The sequence below is a fragment of the Porites lutea genome, chromosome 9, assembly GCF_958299795.1.
Source record: "Porites lutea chromosome 9, jaPorLute2.1, whole genome shotgun sequence".
In the NCBI taxonomy this organism is placed as follows: Eukaryota; Metazoa; Cnidaria; class Anthozoa; order Scleractinia; family Poritidae; genus Porites; species Porites lutea.
In genome coordinates, this window is record NC_133209.1 from 32,598,661 (window position 1) to 32,618,908 (window position 20,248).

The window sequence follows — 20,248 nt, forward strand, 5'->3', positions numbered from 1 at the left end:
AGGTGAGGGTAATACAACAGTGGAAATGAATTATCAATCTCGGTATCTTAATGCAATTGCAGTCTCTTTGGATTTTGTACCCCTCAGGCTTGGAGCCAAGAATTTAAATTTAAATCAATTATTCAAATGTCACTTCAAATAATTCTAAAAGCTATTGGTTTCAGTAATTCAAAACTGGCCCATTAGCGTCTTTTGCTAAAACGTCTCACAATAGAGAAGAGAGGTGTGATGTCAGAATAATTCAAATTTGTGAAATTATGGGATTGGTTTAGCATATTCAGAAAAAAAAAATAGGAAAATAGCCTTCCCCGCCAAAAATCAGCTGGTTAGTGCAACATGGTAAGGAGAAGTAAGCACCAATTTGACCTGATGACTCTCTACAAATCCTTCTTAAATTGGCTTGGATCGTAACGTCAACGACACAAGCTTATTTTAGAGGTATTAATATGGAGTCATTCGAGCAAAACGTGGCTTATATCTCCTCATCACTTTGCCCCAAAAGGCTGATTTTTAGCATGCAATGAACATTTTTATCTTGGTCTTTCTGGATATTCCAACCAATCCCATAATTTCACAAATTTTAGCCTGGGACCAGGCTCATCAGTGGAGGAAAGCGCAAAAGATAAAAAAAGGGGACCGTGAAAACAGCAGAAAGCCAGCCGAGCGCTCGTTCGCCACTATTTTTTCGCTCTCTCGATTTTTCTTTTTCACCTTTTTCTCCCACTTCGGAGCCTGGTCCCAGGGTACATGAATTTAGATTTTTGTAGCGTCATCACGTCTTTTCTCTGTATTAGAGAGCTTTATTTTGATGAACTGTTGTCATCTTTTCAGAACAGCTAAAAAGGCCTCATGAGGAACATCCACTCTTCCTATTCTCTTCATTCGCTTCTTTCCTTCTTTCTGCTTTTGTAAAAGCTTCATTTTCCTCGTTATGTCACCGCCATACTGCAAATAATAAATAATCAACTTAAATAATTATAATAATAACCAATCGTGAGAATGTAATTTCCCCTCCCTCCCTCAAGTACAGGTGACGCGTCCCACTGAGTGGTGATTTGGAGGATTTAAGATTGAGATGTGCAATCGGCGCGTGCGTAATACAGTCAAACTTGCGTATAAGCGGTCTTCCTTCACACAAGCTGATCGATCACTTATACAGGTTGACAGTTCGATAGAAGTTCAAAAAATCATTAACTTGTTGGAACGGTTAGTAATTTACCTCTTAATTAGAGGGTGACCGTTGACTACAGTTTGAATAAGTATCTAGAAAAATGTAACAACAATAGGCGTTTCCCTTATATGAAACATCTTGTCAGGAAAGACTTAACAACTATTCTAAAAAGCAACCACAGAATATCTGGCAACAAAACCAACCTAACAAACAAACAAAAACGAAAATCGTGTGAGTGACACACACACACGAACACAAATTCAAAAAACACATACTAAAAAAAAAAAAAAATAACTACAAGATTTGAATAAGAAGCGATTGCAATAAACATTTGGATAAAAAATACTGCGCTAAAATGTTTCTCATATTAATAAAAGTTAAAAACGACGACGTTTCGACGTTCAACAAACGTCATTATCAAGTCAAAAAATAAGTGTCTGTTGCAGAGTATAAAGTGGTACAAAGTGGTCAACGAGATAAAACTTACGCATTTTGCAGTGACGTCTTTTCTGAGTGCTTTTATCCTAGAAAGAGAAGATTACAAATTGTTAAGAAATAGAAGGAGGAAAAAGATCAAAGCAAACAAGAAAGCTACAACCGATCTACTCAGCCTGACTGGAAAGTAAAGGAAAATTCGATTGTTATTAAAATCAGTTTTTTTTCTTTTTCGACCAGGTAACCACTTTAGCCGGATTCACCAGAAACGTTGTCGACCATACATTCTGTAGATTTATTAAAATTTCTTTAATTACTTGACAGATCTACAGCTACAACTTGATTTGCTCGATCATGTCCTACTGCATGTAGGATTTCGTCGATCGGGGGAAAATTTTAGTCGGACATTGTTAGCCTATACACTACAGGCGTTTTTTATAGGTGTGCGAGTTTTTTTTTCCTCGCGTAATCGCCATGTTGAACCCGCCACTCTCTTCTCTCCGGCTCAATCTAGCCTACGTCCGTCGCAGACGACAGTCTTAATCCCTGATACCAGCTGCAACGCAGGCTACCCCCAACCTTCCTGTCATAAAATTGAAGATAGCGGCTACAGTGTTGTGAACATAAACAAGGAGCTTTCGCTCGCCCTTAAATAAGGCATACATTGCAGGCTAGGCCATGCATTGTTCGCTGACCGACTATACCTTGCAGCTCTAGAAAAAGGCTCGACATGACGCACAATGTGTTGTGCCATGACGTTAAAGGAAGACGCTACGTATTATTTCATTTTATTTATTAGTTTCGCCAAAAAACAAACAAACAAACAAACAGACAAACATAAAGAACGTTGGCAGGGACACCGCAACAGCTGTGGCCAATTACAGCGGGCCCGGGCCCGTATTCAAATGTACAATTCTTACGTTTCTCTTGCTGTTATTTTTCCTCTGATAGAAGCTTGGATAACCACTTCAAATAGCTGCCTAAAGTGGAAAAAAAAATCAAAATACCAAAGAACATTGAAAAGCGCTGGACGAAGCCTTAGTTTCTCTCTTTCTCAACTCTTTGTATCAGACGATAGCAGGGACTTGCTTTTAAATTCGACTGCACAGTGTATGGGGCTGAGGGAGGCTAGCCCTAGCGATCTATTTCTGACACATTTCTTCTTCTTGTTTGCCACGTGTTAACAAGGCATGAAAAGTCACACCTCCCCTCTCTTTTTTACTTTGTTTAATGGCTTGAACAGGCCGTACGCAGGGTAATAAAAGGTGGGATCCATCTCCAAAACTAAAATATTGTGGTTGCTGCTTGGTTAGAAAATCCGTGTTACTCTCGATTGGAATTAAAATGGAAAATCACAACAACACACTTGTGAGTTGCTGTGCTGTACCTTGGAATAACGTCTTTAAGTTTGGCGCACAGCGTCCGTCCTGACTGCACGGCTTTGTCTACATGTACTATACAGCTTAACGCGTCAACTGCATTTCCGTTTATCAGAATATCCATCTGTTAAAAAAGATATAACAAAATCAATTATAATGATATAAAGAATTTCGCTGCTCTTGATCAGCAGTCTATAGATAGCTTTCATAAGTAGTACACTTCAGAAAAGACGCGGCTTTCCTCCGTGAGCAGATCACTATTTAATATTTGGCAGCAAAACCTACCCTCACTATTTTAGTTTCTCTGTAGCCTTCATCTTCATAGTCAAAGCTGAAACGAAAATGGCAACCTGAGAATCAACCATATTTCAACTACTGAAAAATATGTGGATCACGGTTGGCAGTAAAGCCTCGAAGCGCGCCGTAGGGCTGTCAGCCACCAATCCCTGATGTAAAAAGATTTTTAAAACACGGTCGCGTGGACGTTGAAAGGTGTCAGATCCTGTTCAGGATCTGGCATGTTACTAGACCAATCTCAAAGTCAACACTACCTCAGAAATACCCTAGCATTTAAAAGCTGTTACACAGCATTAATCCTTCCTCGCCCTGTCCCAGGGTGGAACAATCTGCCTCTTTATGTTCAAAACGCTTCTTCTCATGACTGCTTTAAGTCCTCCAAGTGTACATATATCCCATGTTTTGCACACTGGAGGTTTAACTCAGTTTTAGAAAACAAACCTTGCATATCCAGAAGACTGAGATTTGAGTTCGTCGTAAAAGTCAACGATGATTTCGCTGAGCGGTAACAGGTACTTCAGCATAACACGAGACTCGTCTATATACAGCACCTCTTGCTGCTCACCACGCCTACTCTGAAACAAACAAGTGACAAGAAAGAAAGGAGAAGCAACATGGAAGCCGTTCTTAACCAAAAAGATGACTTGTATATAGCAGGAAAAAATAAAGGGAAAAAATCTAGGGCCTTGATGCGCACTTTGATTATTACAAAAAGCGAAGATGCTCAAGAAATGGCTCTTTTTTTCATGCATGGACCGTTGGTTGTGCCCTTCCTTGTACATACACCGCCGAGGAGATTAAGTACAAGGATTGAAGAGGAGGCCGGCGATGCATTTCGGACGGGGAAGGGATGTGGTCCACATTACTGTCGCGGTCAGCATGTGTTGCTTGTTGCCAAGCTCAGTGGACCCTAACACGGCACATGCGCGGTAAATACATACAGTGTATAGACAGACTCCTCATTCGCGAAGTCTTCACTTTTTAAGCGTGTGTGCAAGTCACCTTCCTCGTGTTGAGTCGACACCTTCTTGCAGGATATAGAACTAATTTCGCGCAAGCTTGCGTGGCTGCCTATTCATCTATACTAACCTCACAAAGCGTAAGCATTTTTCCCATACATTCCTCAGGGAACACTATCGTGCCCAGTACATATGGCTCCTTGTACAGTTTCACTTTCGAGTTATCAGGGAGCTGTAAATGCAAGTTTTAAGTTGTACTATACTTTAGTCCACTAATTTTTGTCAACAGCAGCCTTTTTTTAGTTTATTATTTCGTCAAATCTATTTGAGTTCCACAATGACTTTCGAAACCAGAAAAAAAAAAATGCACAAAATAAGCAGCTAAAAAGCCATTTACCTCTAATGGGTTTAGAACCTCTACTTCTCTTTCCTCGTTGCCTGCTAAAATTGCTGTCAAAAGAGAAACGCAAAGTTAAAAAAAAAACTCCCGCGGCTCTGAGTAAGCAAATTTTCGCAGTCTATCCAGTTCATAGCTACAAGCACCTTTGTAAGGAACGTTTGGAGATGTAACAATAACAGAGGCATCGTATTCCTGAAAGCAAAGAAAGCACACATGTGATACTAAAGGATTCATTTTACAAAGAGAAATACGTTCTCTAGTACAGTACAGTTTAAATTACAAGTAGAAATAGAACATACCTGCTCAAGTCTTTGTTTGAAGACGTCCATATGCAGCAAGCCAAGAAAACCAACCCGCCATCCCTGTCCTAGTGCAAGGCTAAAATAATTAAAACATTTTGTTCTGGTGAGCTTACCTTAGCTGAGGACTGTGCAGTACCCACTTTCTTTCAGTTAGTGGAGTGAAACGCGCGGTAGAAGATAATGGCCACGCGTGTGACCTAGGGCGGAAGACATGTGAGGCGCGCGTGCGCAACCCCATTTACTAGATTTCACAGTTCTTGGCAGGGTAATCGCAACAGCGTGAAACCAGTTACTGCGGGCCCGTGATACTCCCCCCCCCCCCCACCCCCCGATGAAAGATTGACCACTCCACCAGGGTCTTCACCGCTCTTGACCGGGGTAAGGACATTGTAACTTCTTGTCTTACATAAATAATTTAAATACTCCGTATAATAACTATATCGCCAAATGGAATGTGATTTTTGTGATCCTACAGATATTTTAACAAATACTTACAGAGGCAATGTTCGTTATTCGTAATTAACTACGCTACTGGATATCTATAATAATTTAACTCCATATCCATACCAGCAATCAGGGTGCACAGAAACACTAGCATCATTAAGTGTGAGCTTCTCGATAGCGGATCTTAAGTACATATGTTCTGATTGATCCACGGGGTAAACTCCAGCAAATACCTATCAGTGAATAAAACACAAAGATATAAAAAATAATAGTAATCGACAGAGCTGTAAAATTAACTCCGACACTCTGTTATAATGAGTGCCCCGACAACAGATCAAACAATTGGAGGAAATGTTAAAAAGAAGTCATGCACCACAGAAAGAGGAAAATAGAACTGATGAGAAAATCCTCGTCTTGAAACAATAATTAAAATCGCCCACAATACAAAAATTTGTAACATTCACTATTAGTTTTTGAAATTACTGTTCGCATTTGAGTCTGTCCTTGCAGCTATTAACCTGACTGTTATTGTTTTCTATTATTCCATCTGTTTGTTGATTTCTTTTTCTTGTATGTTTTATTTGACTGTTCATCTTACCACAGCCGCCCCTTACAGGCCGCATTCAGATGGAAACGCGTTACGTGAGTAAGGGTGGCGCAGTGGTGAGAGCACTCACCTCCCATCAACATCACCCATGTTAAAATCCCGGCGAGGAAGCAATATATGAGTAACGTTTGTTGTTTGTTCTCTCCTTTACTGCGAAAGGTTTTTCTCCGAGTACTCCGCTCCGGGTACTCCGCTCTGGATACTCCGGTCTTGCCCTCTTCTCAAAAACTACCACCATTTCGAAATTCCAATTCATCCAGGAATCATCAGTTGGAGGAAGAACCACTTAGTGGATGTACCACCTCTAAATCATTATTTAGAATACTTACTGTTATTAATTATTTTATTTATTTATATAGCGTACACGGCTACTCTCCATTTTTTTCCCGCACTTTACTATCTGAACACCTGGAAAAAGGCTAATCTTACCATGGGCCTCGTTGGTTTAAACCCCTCCAGGGGAGGCACGGGAGCTTGCGGATGGAAAAACGTGTCACCAATCTGTGCGTCTTTACTATTCCTTATCCCACAAGCTACAAAGCCAACTTGGCCAGCAAAACTGTTGAGCAAAATATGGCATATTACCAATGTGAATATATTTTGAATATTCTATCCAAATATGTGATCTGCTGTTTTATAAATCTTACAGTGCACCAGTAGAGACTTCTCCCGGATACATTATTCCGACGTCCATAACTTCATAACTCTGCTGAGTGTAAGCAGACATAATGTCATCTCCTGAAATCATCACAAAAGTAAAGGTTACTAGTAATAAAACAATTCAGGATATAAAAACAAAAAAAGTGAAAAATAAAATAAATAAAACAAAAACAAAAAACAAATGCTAGTAAATGCAATGGTTATTATGATGATAGATAAGATAAGTTGTACAGATAAGTGTCATTAGACTGAGGTTGATGATCGGCATTGCACAGATGAATGTATCTCAAATCAAACTGATCCCCACCTTTTTTAAGTGATCCATCCAGAATTGCAACAAGACAGATTACTCCTCGATACTGATCATACCATGAGTCAAAAAGAAGAGCTTTTAATGGTGCGGTTGAATCACCCTGAGGGCTAAAAATTCACACAATATCAGTTGACAACCAATAAGATTAAAATGATGAGCAACAATAAAGGGGCAGTCTTTCTTGAAAAGTTAACAGAAGTGTTTGGATCAGAAGAACGTTCTTTACCTTTTAAGTCCAAAAAGTAACCAACATCAGTTTTCTTAGAACAATTCAGTCAATACACAATGTAAAGCATTAAGAGAATCAAGAACCTGGTTAGATTTTACCATCTATGGAGATCAGTTTGGAGAATTTGTATTTTGATATTGGGGCTTATTGGTCAAACAGTCACCTGATCTCACTAAAAGTTGCCTTAACAGTATGGCATGAAAAGTATTAATAAACAAGTGTCTTTGGTTATGGGTAGGGAGAAAGTGGACTGAAACAAGCTGTAAAAACATACAATTTTTTCGGTTAAATATTTAAAGATCCAAAAGAACTATGTAAGTTATATTGTTTTTACAAACCAAAATAGCCCACGTTTTCCTCAGCCTATCTTGAGTGAATTTGCTGCTTGAAAATTGCTGCTTTTGTGTAACCAACACCACTCCACCAACATTTAAGAAAAATGTACAGAGACTGCTGACACGAGTCTAATTGAACTGTACAACGAGCATGTTAACTTACCAAGGAAGATCTTCAACAATAGTCTCAAGGATGCTTGCTATTCCAGTGCCTGTTTTTGCTGAGATCTGCAATGATTGGCCATAAATTCCCATGTCAGAATGTCAAACGAATCAAGAAAATTATACAAAATGAATGTACATGTATTAGCACTCTAATTATTAATAAATATATATTTAGAACGGTACAGTATTTTTTCCCTTTCCTTTGGTAAGGTTTAGCACAATTTTTGCTACGATTCAGAAGAAATTTCAAATTTAACCAGTTGGTTTTTTTCCTTTGATTATGATTCTGACTATATAGTCCTGTGGGAGAAGAGCCTAGGGGTTATGGAAAGGAAGAAAAAGAAGACTCTCTCTCCTTACTTCTGTATATGTCTTCCCATCACACCCTGCACACCACCATGAGAGGTTCAACAGAGAAAACTGGACTCAAGTCAGATTCAGATTCATAACCACAATCCAAGGGAAAAAACAGTGAAATTTATTAATTATGATTATATGTAAAAGCTGAACTACAAAAAAGCTGATTTATAAATAAATCAGTCAAAATTGGTGAGCACTTTTACTGGTGAAAAAAATAACACATGATCATTCTACAGTGTACCTGAAATCAATGGACTTGACAGTTTGTTTGCTGATATGACAAATGTCTAGTTTACAATTCATAATGGAGCCTTACATGAAGGCAGAAAACAATATATAATTGGTTATTAAAACATTGAAAATATTTTCTAGTTATTAATTTTATTAAACACAACACAACATTGTTTCATTTGTCTTCCAATCAAAAGGTTCTCACCTTTAAAACTTCATCCTGTGTGATATCAAATAATTTTTTCATTTGTTTTGAAACACTATCAGGATCTGCACTCTTTAAGTCTATCTGTAAATAAATATCAAATGAAATAAATTATTGAATAAATGAAATTGTATTGACATCCAAATGTGAATATGGAAGTGACATCCAACTTCCTGCTCAGAGGTAATTAACTCTAAATAAACTAAAAAAAGCCAGCAAATGACTGTATGATTAGAACTGGGGAGAAAATTTTAAGATCCCCTGGGATCACTTTACATTCTAAAGTATTGGTTAATTTGGAATCAAAAGGAAAAAATATAACCTTGAAATAAAATTGGACAAACAGGTACACCTGCTCCATACACCAGCATATAAGAAAAAATGGATTAAGAACATCAGGCTGAAATTTGGCCCATAAAGGACCTGCATATAATTATATAACAACCAGTTCAGCCTGAAAAATAAACATGTTCTTATCAAGGCTGTCCTCTAAGAAAAATTGAAGCGAGCCCAGTGCTCTGAACTTGTGAAATCCAGTGTGCCCAGCATATATGACTTCTATGAAAAAGCAAAGATTTTCTAGTTGCAGGAGAGCAAAAGTTTGGTGCCATGGGCCACTGGGCTCTGCTAGAGCACAGCCTTGCTTGGAGGCAATAAATAGCTGCTAACTTAACCTACGAAGGTGTAGACGTTTGAAGGTATATCAAAAGCAATACCTTGTTAAGTACTGGAATTATGTGCAAATCCTTATCGAATGCCAGGAAAAAGTTTGACACTGTTTGTGCCTGAACACCCTAAGAAAATAAAAAATATACATTTACTGATAATAATAATCTCTGGGTAACTTTTCTTGCTGAAACCTCGAAATACTTGGAAATAATTCTGATAACAACTATACTGAGTTTTACGAATAGTCTTTCACGCACTAGCCTTTATTTTAGCCTTAAGACAAGTTTCGTTTATTCAAACCTCTTCAGTTTTAGCCAAACTGAAGAGGTTTGAATAAACGAAACTTGTCTTAAGGCTAAAATAAAGGCTAGTGCGTGAAAGACTATTTGTAAAACTCAGTACAGTTGTTATGAGGATAATAATGATAATAACAATAATAGTAATAATAGTAATAATAATAATACGATACTGATTGACCTGTATGTGCTTACAACAAGAAATTTAAATCAACATAAAACTGAATTTAAAGATCTTTAGTTGGTACGTTTACATGCATGGTACACATGTAAATAGTTTTTTAATATATTATACATTAATTGCTTCCAGCATATCTACAATCTTGAGTTCCCTAAAATTAAATGAAGTCAATGTTCTTGTTCATGTAAATGTTGTAATTTATTTTTTGAGGGTTGAAAAATAAACTCACACAGTTAACATTAACTCAGGTTTTGAAAAAACTGAAAATTCTCACTCAAATTTTTTCAAGAATATTCAACTTTGTATTAAATCTATATCCAAGCCTGTACCTGTGATGAGTCAACAAGAAGAATAACTCCCTGACAAGCAGCAAGTGATCTTGATACTTCATAACTAAAGTCCACATGGCCCTACCATTTAAAATGTAGACTTTTAACCAACTGACTCAATTTAATGAAATTTCCAACAATATAGAAAAGAGATCAATCAGGTATACCAAACCATCAAGCACTAAAGTCTATCAATAATGAAAGAGGTTTACAGGAATACTTCAATTAGTAAGCCATCCACAGATTAATATTATATTCATAATCATTGTAAACATGTATTTTACTAAACAGAGGCAAAATCACCACCTCCCTACCCCTCTGCCTCCCTTCCTCCCTGGCTTCCCTCACTCCCCTGTCTCTCCATCCAAGGGGCAAATTATTTTCATCTAAATTATTACAATGATGACTGAGTTTGATCAACACTTACAGGTGTATCAATAAGATTTAATAAATAGGTTTCTCCTTTATAGTTGTAGAACAATGATGCAGTCTGTGCCTTGACAGTGATTCCTCTTTCTCTCTCAACTTGCAGTTTGTCCAGCACTTGTTTGTTGTCACTGTTTCTTGATATTGTGCCTACAGTAAAGATGATATAAATAACACTGCCAGCAAGCTAGTATCAGTATCTTTTCTGAAATACTAGTTATCTACACCACTGGGTGTAATTCAGACAAAAGTTACTGAATCAAATCGACCCTGTTAACAACATCCCTTAAACCTCTTTTCAGTTTAATAGTGTCAATTACGGGGGGTTGATCTACGTTATAAGTCTACTGACCCAGGTCTTGTTGTTTCATTTGGTGCCTTTACCAGTAATAACCACACAAACAACTATTCATTCATAAATCATTTGTGAATATAAACAATAACAACAAAAACAAATTATAAAACTGCCCAGGCAAAGCCAGTGTTTTTGTGTCTCTCATTAAAAAAAGCTGCCTTGACGTCTTAAAACATCTGAAAACTCTTTAAAAAAGCACCATTATCAATGTAATTAACTGAACACACCATTAACACAGTTATTACAGTAATAACATATTTTGGACAATACAGGTACATATTACATCAGTACCTGTCATTTCAAGTAATCTGTCAGCAAGGGTGCTTTTTCCATGATCAATGTGAGCAATGATACTAAAGTTCTTTATTTTTGAAACTGGGAACTGCGACATGTCAATTGTATCCTACAATAATAAAAAATTATGAACGAGTTAGTGATCACTTCAGAAATGATAATTAGTCTTTGGTATCTGATCTGTCAGGTCATCTTGTGCAATAAAATATTGCAATATTGGATGAGACAAAATTTATCCTGATTCTGTCTAATGACTGTCTGTTATTAGAGAGCTTTAGATTCGAGGACGGAGACGACTGCAAGTACGAGATTTGACTTGAAGTTTTTTTGCGTCTTCTCAAAATATAAACTACCCCAAAAGCTTATTATTACCATTTTTCACTAGAAAAGTTTGCATTGTCATCTTTAGTGAAGCAGGTTATGCGCTTTCCCTATCGCAAAATTATAAAACTTCTAACATTTGATGTCTTCCTTTTGCCACACAAAATTCACGCTAAAACTCATAGTAGAATGACGACGGCTACCACATTTTCCTGCCAAAATGACGCTGGTTCTCGCACGAGCACCATGTAGTATTGAGAAAATCTTGTACTCGTAGTCGTACTCGTCTTAGAATCTATCTAAAGGTCTCTACTTGCAGTTCTGTATACAAGTACCTTTCTTGACATCCCATGGTTTGTTGACAGACTGTATGTTCTCCAAAAGTGATGAGTAAATGAAAAGCTGTAAATAAATCAACAACAAATCAACTAAAATTGTGTGTTTTTAATAAAGAGCAGTCAAAATATATATTCTTTTGAATTTTGTACAGAAGAATGAGGCCAGTCAGGCTTATTTTAATTTAAACAAAAGAGTATTAATCCAGCAGCTATTTTTGAATTTAATTTTGTCAATTTCAGCCATTTTTATTGTTATGCCACCCTCCTGTTATAATTTGAACAAAAGAATATTAATCCAGCAGCTATTTTTGCATTTTATTAAATGTCAATTTCAGCCATTTTTATTGTTATGCCAGTCCCTCCTGTTTTTAGATGAATGTCTTCGGCCAATAAATAGCTAACTACTATTTAATTAGTTAGCAAAAAATGAGGGGGTCATAGGGACAGTTTTTGAGGGATGAGGGGAGGGTTGGGAATAAAAGATGAGGTATCTCCCTATATGCAACAGACAATTCCAGGTGTGCCCATACCTCTGCCCCTCCCCTTCCCGGGCAACTGCGGGGCATTAGCCCACCTGGTCTGTCCTGGGGGTGGGGCATAATCAAATTTTGTGCTGCCTAGAGGCCGGGCATTTGCCAACCCCAGAACCACCCCCGAGCTTTTGGTTCGTACATGCATCCCTATCCAAACAAAACTAAACATGGAGAATTTTACTGGAAACACAAGCAGATTAGAAGATTGGCCCATTTGTCATAGACAGGGAAAAACTTGAAGAGACATTCTTGATTTTATGCCTGTATTTCTTCAGTTAATTGATGAACCTACTCATACCGTATTACTCTAACAAGTAGTACTTCGTTAGACTTGATATTTACAAACCCCAGAAAAAGAGATATGGGAGGGTGAAAACAAATAACGTTCCCAACAACATTTAATTTTTCAGCTTCTGCTTATTTAATATTGCCACCATTATTTGACAAGCAAGGATTGGATGCTATGGTAACGGCTTGATTGACGTCAAAGAAAAACCCAAAATCCTGAAACACGGTGTTATCAGAAACAGCTGTAACGGAAATTAAAAATCACGCATAAAAATGCTATACTCATTGTGCTATCAATGAAAAGTGTTGCAGTGTTGATTGAGGACAGGATATTTGCCATTTTTTTTTATCCCCATCACAAGACATTTGGAAGCTCAAGTGTCCCCGCCCCCGGGAATTTGCTATCAAAGACAAAAAATGCTTATGCTGGGGGTTAGCTGGGAGGAAGGGGGGGAACTGAAACTGACTGATGCAATAATACCCTGTGTGAAATACACTGTAGGGTTGGTGAGTTGTTGTTTGTTATTGTTGTTTATGTGCCACCCAATAAGATTTTGATTTTGGGCTCCAGTTTTATAACAGGCTTCCAAAAACTTTCCGCGACAATTCCTGGAATCGGGTTTAATTTTTTCACAGTTTAGTGATCACAGTCACCCCAGTCTCCCTCCCGGTAAACGAACATGGATAAAAATAGGCTTAGCGAGTATATCAATTAAACTAGTAAACAGGCAATTTAAGTTCCAAAAAAATACACCGATATCTTACCTATTTGGAGATCGTGTATTATGTTGGGAGACTCTGCTTGGTAAACTGTAACCCTTCCTCGTTTTGTCAAGGAAACCATTTTCCCCTGTGTAAAACTTGACCGGGCAGCTAAGCAAGGGCGATCTCCTAAAAATCTGTCTAGTTGCGCCCCTCTTTTGTCTGAAAAACTGAATTAGCATTTCTACACTTCATTGCATCTTAAGCTTTTCAAATTCATTTCAGATTTCTCTCCTAAAATACAGCAAAGTGTAAGAGAACACAAGGTGCACGGAACGCTACTCCAGTCACTCCAGTCTACATGTATTCCGCCATTTTTAATTTTGTTTAAGCCGCTGGTTGAATTGGGAGCCCGCGTTGAGCAAATATCAAATTTGATTGGTCAATTCATACAAGGCAGCCAATCACAAAGCGAAGTGACAACAACCGAAAACCATCGGAGGGAAGTTTGAAATAGCAAGGCAGACGAAAATCGTGATGGACCTCGCAAAAGAAGAAGAAGTTTACAAGTTTCTTAAGGAAGAAATCATTCGGTTAAAGGAAGAAAATGAAGGTCTGCAACAGGACAGGGAATTGGCGGGGGAACTTGGAAAAAGTCTCCTTGAGAACAATCACGAATTGGAAAGAAAACTTGAAGAAGTAAACAACGATTACATTTCAACGTTGGGAAAAATAGAGGTAAGCGTATTACTACGTTCGTACTTAAAAATTCCACTATTTTTGACCATTAACGTTTAAATTGAAAGGTAAAACGTTTATCCTGCCTTTATTTCTTTCCACAGGAGCTGAAGCAAGACAATCATACTTTGCGATCAAAGTTGGAAACCGAGATTCGGGCCCATTCAAATCACGTTCACGAACTGGATGACTTAAAGGAAAAATTACGCAAGGAATTTGACGAAAAGGAAAAATCTCAGCAGCTACTCACAGAAAAAAAGATCAATGATCTCCGAAAGGAAATAGAATCTTTGCAGAACGATGTCAGCAAGCACACGCTGGTGGAAAATCAACTACAGGAAAAGATCAAAAAACAAGAAGAAATGTTACGAAAGGCTTATCAAAGCAATGAAGAACTGCAACATAAAGGAAGGTCCAGGTTGGAAAGCATTGAAGAGTATGTAAATCATACTGCTGAACTACAGGGAGAACGAGAAGTTTTAATGATGAAATTAGCGGATTATGAAGATAACCAGCAGAGGATGTTATTCGATCGAAACGTGTTAAAAGAGAAAGTTGGGTATCTGGAAGAAGAACTGCAAGAGAAGACTCGCCAAGCACATACTTGGTTAAACTGTTTACAGGCAAGTATGAAATATGTGAAATATTCAAAACTCACGGAAAATTTAAGAGCAATATCAAAATCCCGCAAGTTCAGTTCTTTGTGATATTAATAAACCAAGAGTCCATTCCAGAGGGCTTAGAATTCAAGTCATGAGGTAGAACTAGGGAGTAGTCTGTTTGTGCTAAAAAAAAAAAAAAAATTAACACTATTCACTTGATAAAGCTTTACTATCACGGCTGTGCTCCCAGGGCTGTGTATCAGCAGTGTCCGTTGACCTTTTACTTTTGCTCCCGGGAGAGTAGAAAATCTCTTAGTTTTTCATAAAAACCATATCCTGGGCACCCTGGATTTCACTAGCCTCCCACGTAGACGTTCTTAGGGGTTCGTCACGCGTTGGGATAGTGGAGTAGTGAGGCTAGGATTTCACAGGTTCAGAGTAGCCTCTGGAGTAGCCTGGAGTGAGTACATTCTGAAGGGGGGGGGGGGGGGGGGGCGTCTGTTCACAGGCTGTCCAGGCTGGTTCAGAGAAATGGACTCCCTCAGTCTGTTCTTCTTCTTAATAGGGCAAAGCCTTGACCATTAAGCCAAAAATCTACATTGATAATAATCTTTTTTGATATTCATTTTCAACCCAAAATTGCGGTGATTACCTTGTAGTCTGTTCCAGGTGTTAAGATCGTGACAGCGCAAATAGACGTGAGCAGAAAAAAACGCGCTCACTCCACTATCCCAACGCTTGGAACAGGCTAATTACCTTTTTCCATACAATGTGTAGCATTGTAGCCTGTTCTCCGGGATGAAAGATTATTTAATAAAAATTTATATTGGCTTGAAAGAAATCATGGTAAATTTTTGAGTTTGACTGTTCCTGGGATAAGAATAGTGGGGACAGTGCAATGAGAAGTATCCACTCATCATTTCTCACCACTCTTCACTATAATCTGAATGCCTGAAACAATTTTATGCAATGAGCTGGTCAAGAGGCACCAACCTGTGAATACAGCTGTCTCTTATTGCTCTCTATCATCCCAACAACGAAGAGCAATGAGAAGTGGAGGTATAGTCACAGACTACACCCAACTGAATTTTTTTGGGCAGAAAGGTAACCAATCCCAAGAAAGCATACCTCCGACATAATACCTACTTACAAGGGGTGGGGTGGGCTGAACCCTAAAACCACCTTGGCAGCACTTCTAGCCTTAATCGTCCTCTCAGACTATGTAAAAAACTATTATATGGTATGTTCGCATTTTTAGTGTCGACAGTGGGTTACGGCTTTGCCCCTTCCTAAGCCTTTTGTCTCTCCCTCCCCCCCCCCCCCTTAACAACCTGTGCATGTATCTTTAACCTAAAAGCAATACCAAGCCCTTCTTATGTCTTTAATTTATTTTCATGTATAAATGATGTGTCTTTTGACAACCATCTTAAAACAGGACGCCCGCCTTGAAGCAGGTGAACTTAAAGCTGAATTAGAAAACCTAAAAGCTGACAACGCCAGGAGAAACTTCGGGAAACAAGGAAACTCGTTGTTTGGAGAGGTACAGACTGAGTATATTTCATTTCTTGCTCGCAAGTCCGAATAATCATTATTTTTGTACTCTGTATAAACATAACACTTTTAAACTTCTGTAGGTGGAGGACAGACGGCTTGAACTTGAGAAGAAGTATTGCAGTTTACAAGCCAGACACGAAGGGATGGTCAAGATACACAATATGACAAAACAACATTTGCAGAGGCTGAAGGTAATGTCCTAAATTGATCAGCACCGCATTGAATATATTAGCCCGTAAAAAACAGGCGATATTTGGCGAGTGAAGCGGATTTGGACTCCCACTCGAACCCTCTGTTCAGAAACTATATCGAAAAATTACACTTATTTATTCGACGTGCAGCATTTTGTTTGTTTGTTTGTTGTTGTCATTGTCGGCACAATTACATTTTATGAGGGCAATAAAGCGATCAATAATTTAATACGTTCCTATACTTTCTTTTTGCTTGAAGAATCAAGTAGCCACTCTTCTTCAAGTTAAAGGCTGTCATGCAGATGCTTCTCAGATTCAAAGGTTGACCCAGGCGTTGGTACAGAAGGAGGGTGAAGTAAAAATACTGAACGCTAAAATATCAAGTTTGGAAAAACAAAAGGTAGTGTACGCCACATTCAACGTTTACTTTCAGTTTTTCAGCTGTATTAAAGCCCGTCCTCTGTGCCCAGGCATACAGTAATAGTTTTAAACCATTCGGGGGAAAGGAAAAAAAATCTGTAGCACGGATTTCCTCGTTGTTGGCGTAAATGTACATTGCCTTGACGGAACTGATTTAAATACTGGGTCTATCGGTCTAGGGTAGTTTAAATGTCATGGAGCTCCATCTGAGTGTTAACCAATCGACAGCTTGGAAAATGTGGGACTCCACTGAGGTCCCCTCGAAACCGGCTCCCTCCCAGACAACAGTTGCGTAATAACGGCACGAAAAAATTCCAACATCATCCATACAACGTAGTGGCTTTGTATAGCAATCTAGCGAATTCTCGACCTTTGGGTGAGATGACCATTGCCGTAATCTGCTCTTGAGAATTGCATCTTTTTACCAGCAGATCTGTTTCTTATTTCAGGCGGGAAGCAGCATGAGCGACCGTTTGATGGAATTTCACGATGCTTTTTCCGAGTTTGGTGATAAGAAAGACTACGTAAACTTCCTTCAGTTGCAATTGGAAGATTCGAAGTAAGTCTTAATGAACAACAAAAAAATTTATACCGGAGCCTAGTGTTTAGAGGATAAAAAAAACTGTTAAGCCCTCCGAGCTCAAAGACCTTGACTCACACTTAGACAAGGAGATCAGTTGTTTTCACTATTGACGGAAGTGGTGGCTATTCCACAGGTTTCTCTTGAGTGTAACTAGCTCTTGGGGTATGGTAGGGTTTATACGTCTTTGTTTCCTGCATCCTCGGAGACCCAGACCTGGCAGTTGGTGGTTTCGGGAGAAACGTTTCCGCCTCTTTCTACCGCTCTGTGTTTGCGAGGATGGTCTCCCTGCGGTAAGAGAGAGAGAGAGAGAGAAAAGAAAGCTACTCAGTTGTTCACGCTGAGCGCTACCACTACACTACTCCCTACTCAAACGTTTTTTTGTGTGTGTCTGGCCGGAAAAAGTTATATTTTGTTTTGTAGGAAGACTATGGCAGGATTAAACAAGGAACTGCAGAACAAAACTTTACTGCATTTGGCGGAGACAGACAGGCTTCGTCACACAGAGCATCAACTTCACGCTTCTGAATCCAAAGTGGAAAGACTAAACAGCGAAAATATCAAGCTAAGACTTAAAATCGACGATTTAAGAATAAAACTACAAAATCGTAAGTTGTCGATATTTTAGCACTGCTTACCTAAAATTAATTGTCGCAAAAAAAAGTTCTCACTGACTTTACCGTTGTCAGATTCGAAAGCGGCTATTCTTGCTCATCCGGGGGGTAGCCCATCATCCCGTGGACGATTCCAGACTAACCCTGTTGCAATCCCTGGGGTTCCCCCCTCCCGTAAGCGACCACTTATACCCATTTTCGTTGTAGTCGTTTACAAAAGAGTTAACTAAAATCTCTTTCTACGTTAGATTCTCAGGGCATAGCTCAGAATGCGTCTCAACCACAAAACATCAATAGATCTGTGGGGAAGGCAAGATCGGCCGCCAGGTTCACTGACGCCAACACAAGTCTTGAGCAAACAGCACCGAAGAAACAACGGCAGGACAACTTGGAACCGAAAGCTCGGCCGATAAAACAGGAACCGCTGGGTGTCAAACCCAAATTAGACGAGTCGACAAGTGTGAAGTTTCCCAATGTCCCATCAATTCTCCAAGACATGCATGTACCAGATTTAGAACAACCGGATAAAAGAGAGCAAAACAACAAACTTTTAACTCCAGTTCAAGCTGGATCAATTGCTTGGAATTTAAACTCATCGAAAATTTTGGCATTATCAAATAACAGCGATGAAAAAGGCGTCAGGATTGAAGAAAAGTGTGAAAATAAGACAAAGGTTCACTTCCCTGAAGCCGCCGACAGCCTCTGTTCTACAAAGATGGATACAAGCGATTTAACACAGACTCAAAGTATGGTGGAAAATACTCACATGGAACTGAAGAAAGAAAATTGCCATCCTAAGGTAATTATAGACAATCAAAAAGATCCTTCTATCGCTTAACCCCCCCGCGGCCTTATAAGGTCGCTCCGCTTGCTTAAAATCTCGTGAGGTCGACTTGTAGCAAGTCTAAGGTAATTATTCACGTTTCCATCAAATGGAGTCAGTTATACCCAGTGTCCGCCTCTATTAATAAAGGACATCCCTCGGTGGCATGCATGGAGCGACCAGTGGTGACTGTATTGGTTGGCAGGCTGAGTCAATTCCAGCCTCTTTGTACTTGTATTTTCTAAGCGAATGTTGTGTTTAATTTTTCAGGGAATGTTCCTTACATTGTTCGATACTGGCTTAGCTAGTATACGGTGTATACCTGAACAGCCGAGCTAATATGCACGTAGTAAATGGCCTCTTTCACCATCGTCTCGCTCGGAGGGGGGGAAGGGGGGGTGCTTGACTCTATCATTTTACCTGAGTTTTTGTCTCTGATTTTCAGGACTGTACTTCAGGAAATGGCAGCATTTCTACAGTCACCGTCAAAGGACAAAGAAACGCGCCAGTAGTTATAAATGTGAAAAAAGGCGAGGCTAAAAACCAGTGCCCACAGCAGTGAGAATTTACTGGATAAACAAATATAGGGTGCATCCATTTAAAGAAAGGAAATTACCTTTAATTAGTAGTAAAGGAACTAGTTATAGTAACACCGGAGAAATTCCCATTTCAGTGTTTGTTTAAAAGCCAGAGGAAAAAAGAACTTGTAATTGGACCTAATTTCAGTTGTCTGCAGAAAAGGTGTTATTTTGTTTCTCACGCGATTAACGGCAAGCGCGAGGCGGCCAACCTTTAACTCTGCAGGCCAAATTTCAACAGCGATTGTAAGAGAGTTTACACTGAGTAAGCACCACATTTACGCCGAAAGGTAGAGCTCAGCATAAGAGTGCTAACAATATGACAACGACCAAAAAGAAAAGTTTAATATGTTTTTCATCTTCACCAAAACCTTTTTTATGTTGAAAATGCTTTACTGCCGCGAGCCCAATTCTTCATTGCAGAAACCATAACGGGAATGGTTACATGCTTTCGGCGCAACGATTTCTGGGATTGTTTGGGTAGACAAGCATTACTTGTGAATGAGTAATGGTTGCTTCGAACACCATCAACCAATCATAACTAACGCTTGTCCAACCAAAAGATGCCAGAAATCACTGCACCCAAAGCTTGTATCCATTTTCCCTGGAGTTTTCAAAAAAAGCGGGAAAGATGTCACATAGTAACATCTGGCTTTGGGCGGGAAAATTTTACCAAGCAAATCCCAAAACGAAAACGAAGGCCTTGCAAAAAAAAAAAAAACAAGACACAATTCAAGAACAAAGAGAAGTTGCATGCACCAGGGCAAAAACAGCCCGAAGTGTTTCATTCTCTAACATATTACACATATTAAGTAAACAAGAGCTAAGCTATCGCTGGGATGTTACTTGTATGTTTCTTGACGCTAACCAATCAGAAACAGCAGTGTAAACCGTATACAGTATTGATAGATGACCAGGAGCAAG

General features: G+C 38.9%; 3 protein-coding genes across 5 annotated transcripts in view; 1 reads left to right on the forward strand and 2 right to left on the reverse strand.

The window, feature by feature from the left end:
* Nucleotides 1-670: 670 nt before the first annotated feature.
* Nucleotides 671-13,559, reverse strand: LOC140947549 (translation factor GUF1 homolog, mitochondrial-like). The gene is made up of 22 exons (XM_073396689.1): nucleotides 13,288-13,559; nucleotides 11,699-11,765; nucleotides 11,040-11,151; nucleotides 10,395-10,543; nucleotides 9,968-10,048; nucleotides 9,209-9,286; nucleotides 8,493-8,576; nucleotides 7,695-7,759; nucleotides 6,962-7,074; nucleotides 6,642-6,732; nucleotides 6,424-6,553; nucleotides 5,511-5,620; nucleotides 4,941-5,019; nucleotides 4,785-4,833; nucleotides 4,639-4,691; nucleotides 4,372-4,473; nucleotides 3,724-3,857; nucleotides 3,271-3,316; nucleotides 2,994-3,109; nucleotides 2,527-2,586; nucleotides 1,659-1,695; nucleotides 671-945 (listed from the first exon to the last, which is right to left on the reverse strand). The coding sequence occupies exons 1-22, from the start codon at nucleotides 13,464-13,466 to the stop codon at nucleotides 820-822; spliced, it is 2,061 nt and encodes a 686-aa protein (XP_073252790.1). The 5' UTR covers nucleotides 13,467-13,559; the 3' UTR covers nucleotides 671-819.
* A 177-nt stretch (nucleotides 13,560-13,736) lies between these two features.
* On the forward strand, nucleotides 13,737-19,497 carry LOC140947275 (protein Spindly-A-like). Its single transcript, XM_073396335.1, has 9 exons — nucleotides 13,737-13,962; nucleotides 14,067-14,585; nucleotides 16,000-16,104; nucleotides 16,199-16,309; nucleotides 16,569-16,709; nucleotides 17,179-17,288; nucleotides 17,733-17,917; nucleotides 18,172-18,722; nucleotides 19,192-19,497. Exons 1-9 carry the CDS (start codon nucleotides 13,762-13,764, stop codon nucleotides 19,306-19,308), a joined length of 2,040 nt encoding a protein of 679 aa, XP_073252436.1. The 5' UTR covers nucleotides 13,737-13,761; the 3' UTR covers nucleotides 19,309-19,497.
* Nucleotides 19,498-20,073: 576 nt separating this feature from the next.
* The window catches only part of LOC140947274 (serine/threonine-protein kinase Nek1-like), a 28,558-nt gene continuing 28,383 nt past the window's right edge, over nucleotides 20,074-20,248 (reverse strand). For all 3 annotated transcript variants that reach the window (XM_073396334.1, XM_073396333.1, XM_073396332.1), the window contains one exon: nucleotides 20,074-20,248. This exon is cut by the window's right edge and continues 1,120 nt beyond it. The gene's annotated coding sequence lies outside the window, so the exon portion shown is untranslated.

Bases quoted from the DNA above. Each gene is read 5' to 3' on its own strand.
- LOC140947549 (XM_073396689.1), bottom strand. From the start codon at position 13,466: ATGCTAATTCAGTTTTTCAGACAAAAGAGGGGCGCAACTAGACAGATT. The intron at 8,577-9,208 runs GTATTGCTTTTG...ATTTATTTACAG, and splicing joins TAATTCCAGTACTTAACAAG to ATAGACTTAAAGAGTGCAGA. The intron at 946-1,658 runs GTAAGTTTTATC...TATTATTTGCAG, and splicing joins AAGACGTCACTGCAAAATGC to TATGGCGGTGACATAACGAG.
- LOC140947275 (XM_073396335.1), top strand. From the start codon at position 13,762: ATGGACCTCGCAAAAGAAGAAGAAGTTTACAAGTTTCTTAAGGAAGAA. The intron at 14,586-15,999 runs GCAAGTATGAAA...ATCTTAAAACAG, and splicing joins CTTGGTTAAACTGTTTACAG to GACGCCCGCCTTGAAGCAGG. The intron at 18,723-19,191 runs GTAATTATAGAC...TCTGATTTTCAG, and splicing joins AAGAAAATTGCCATCCTAAG to GACTGTACTTCAGGAAATGG.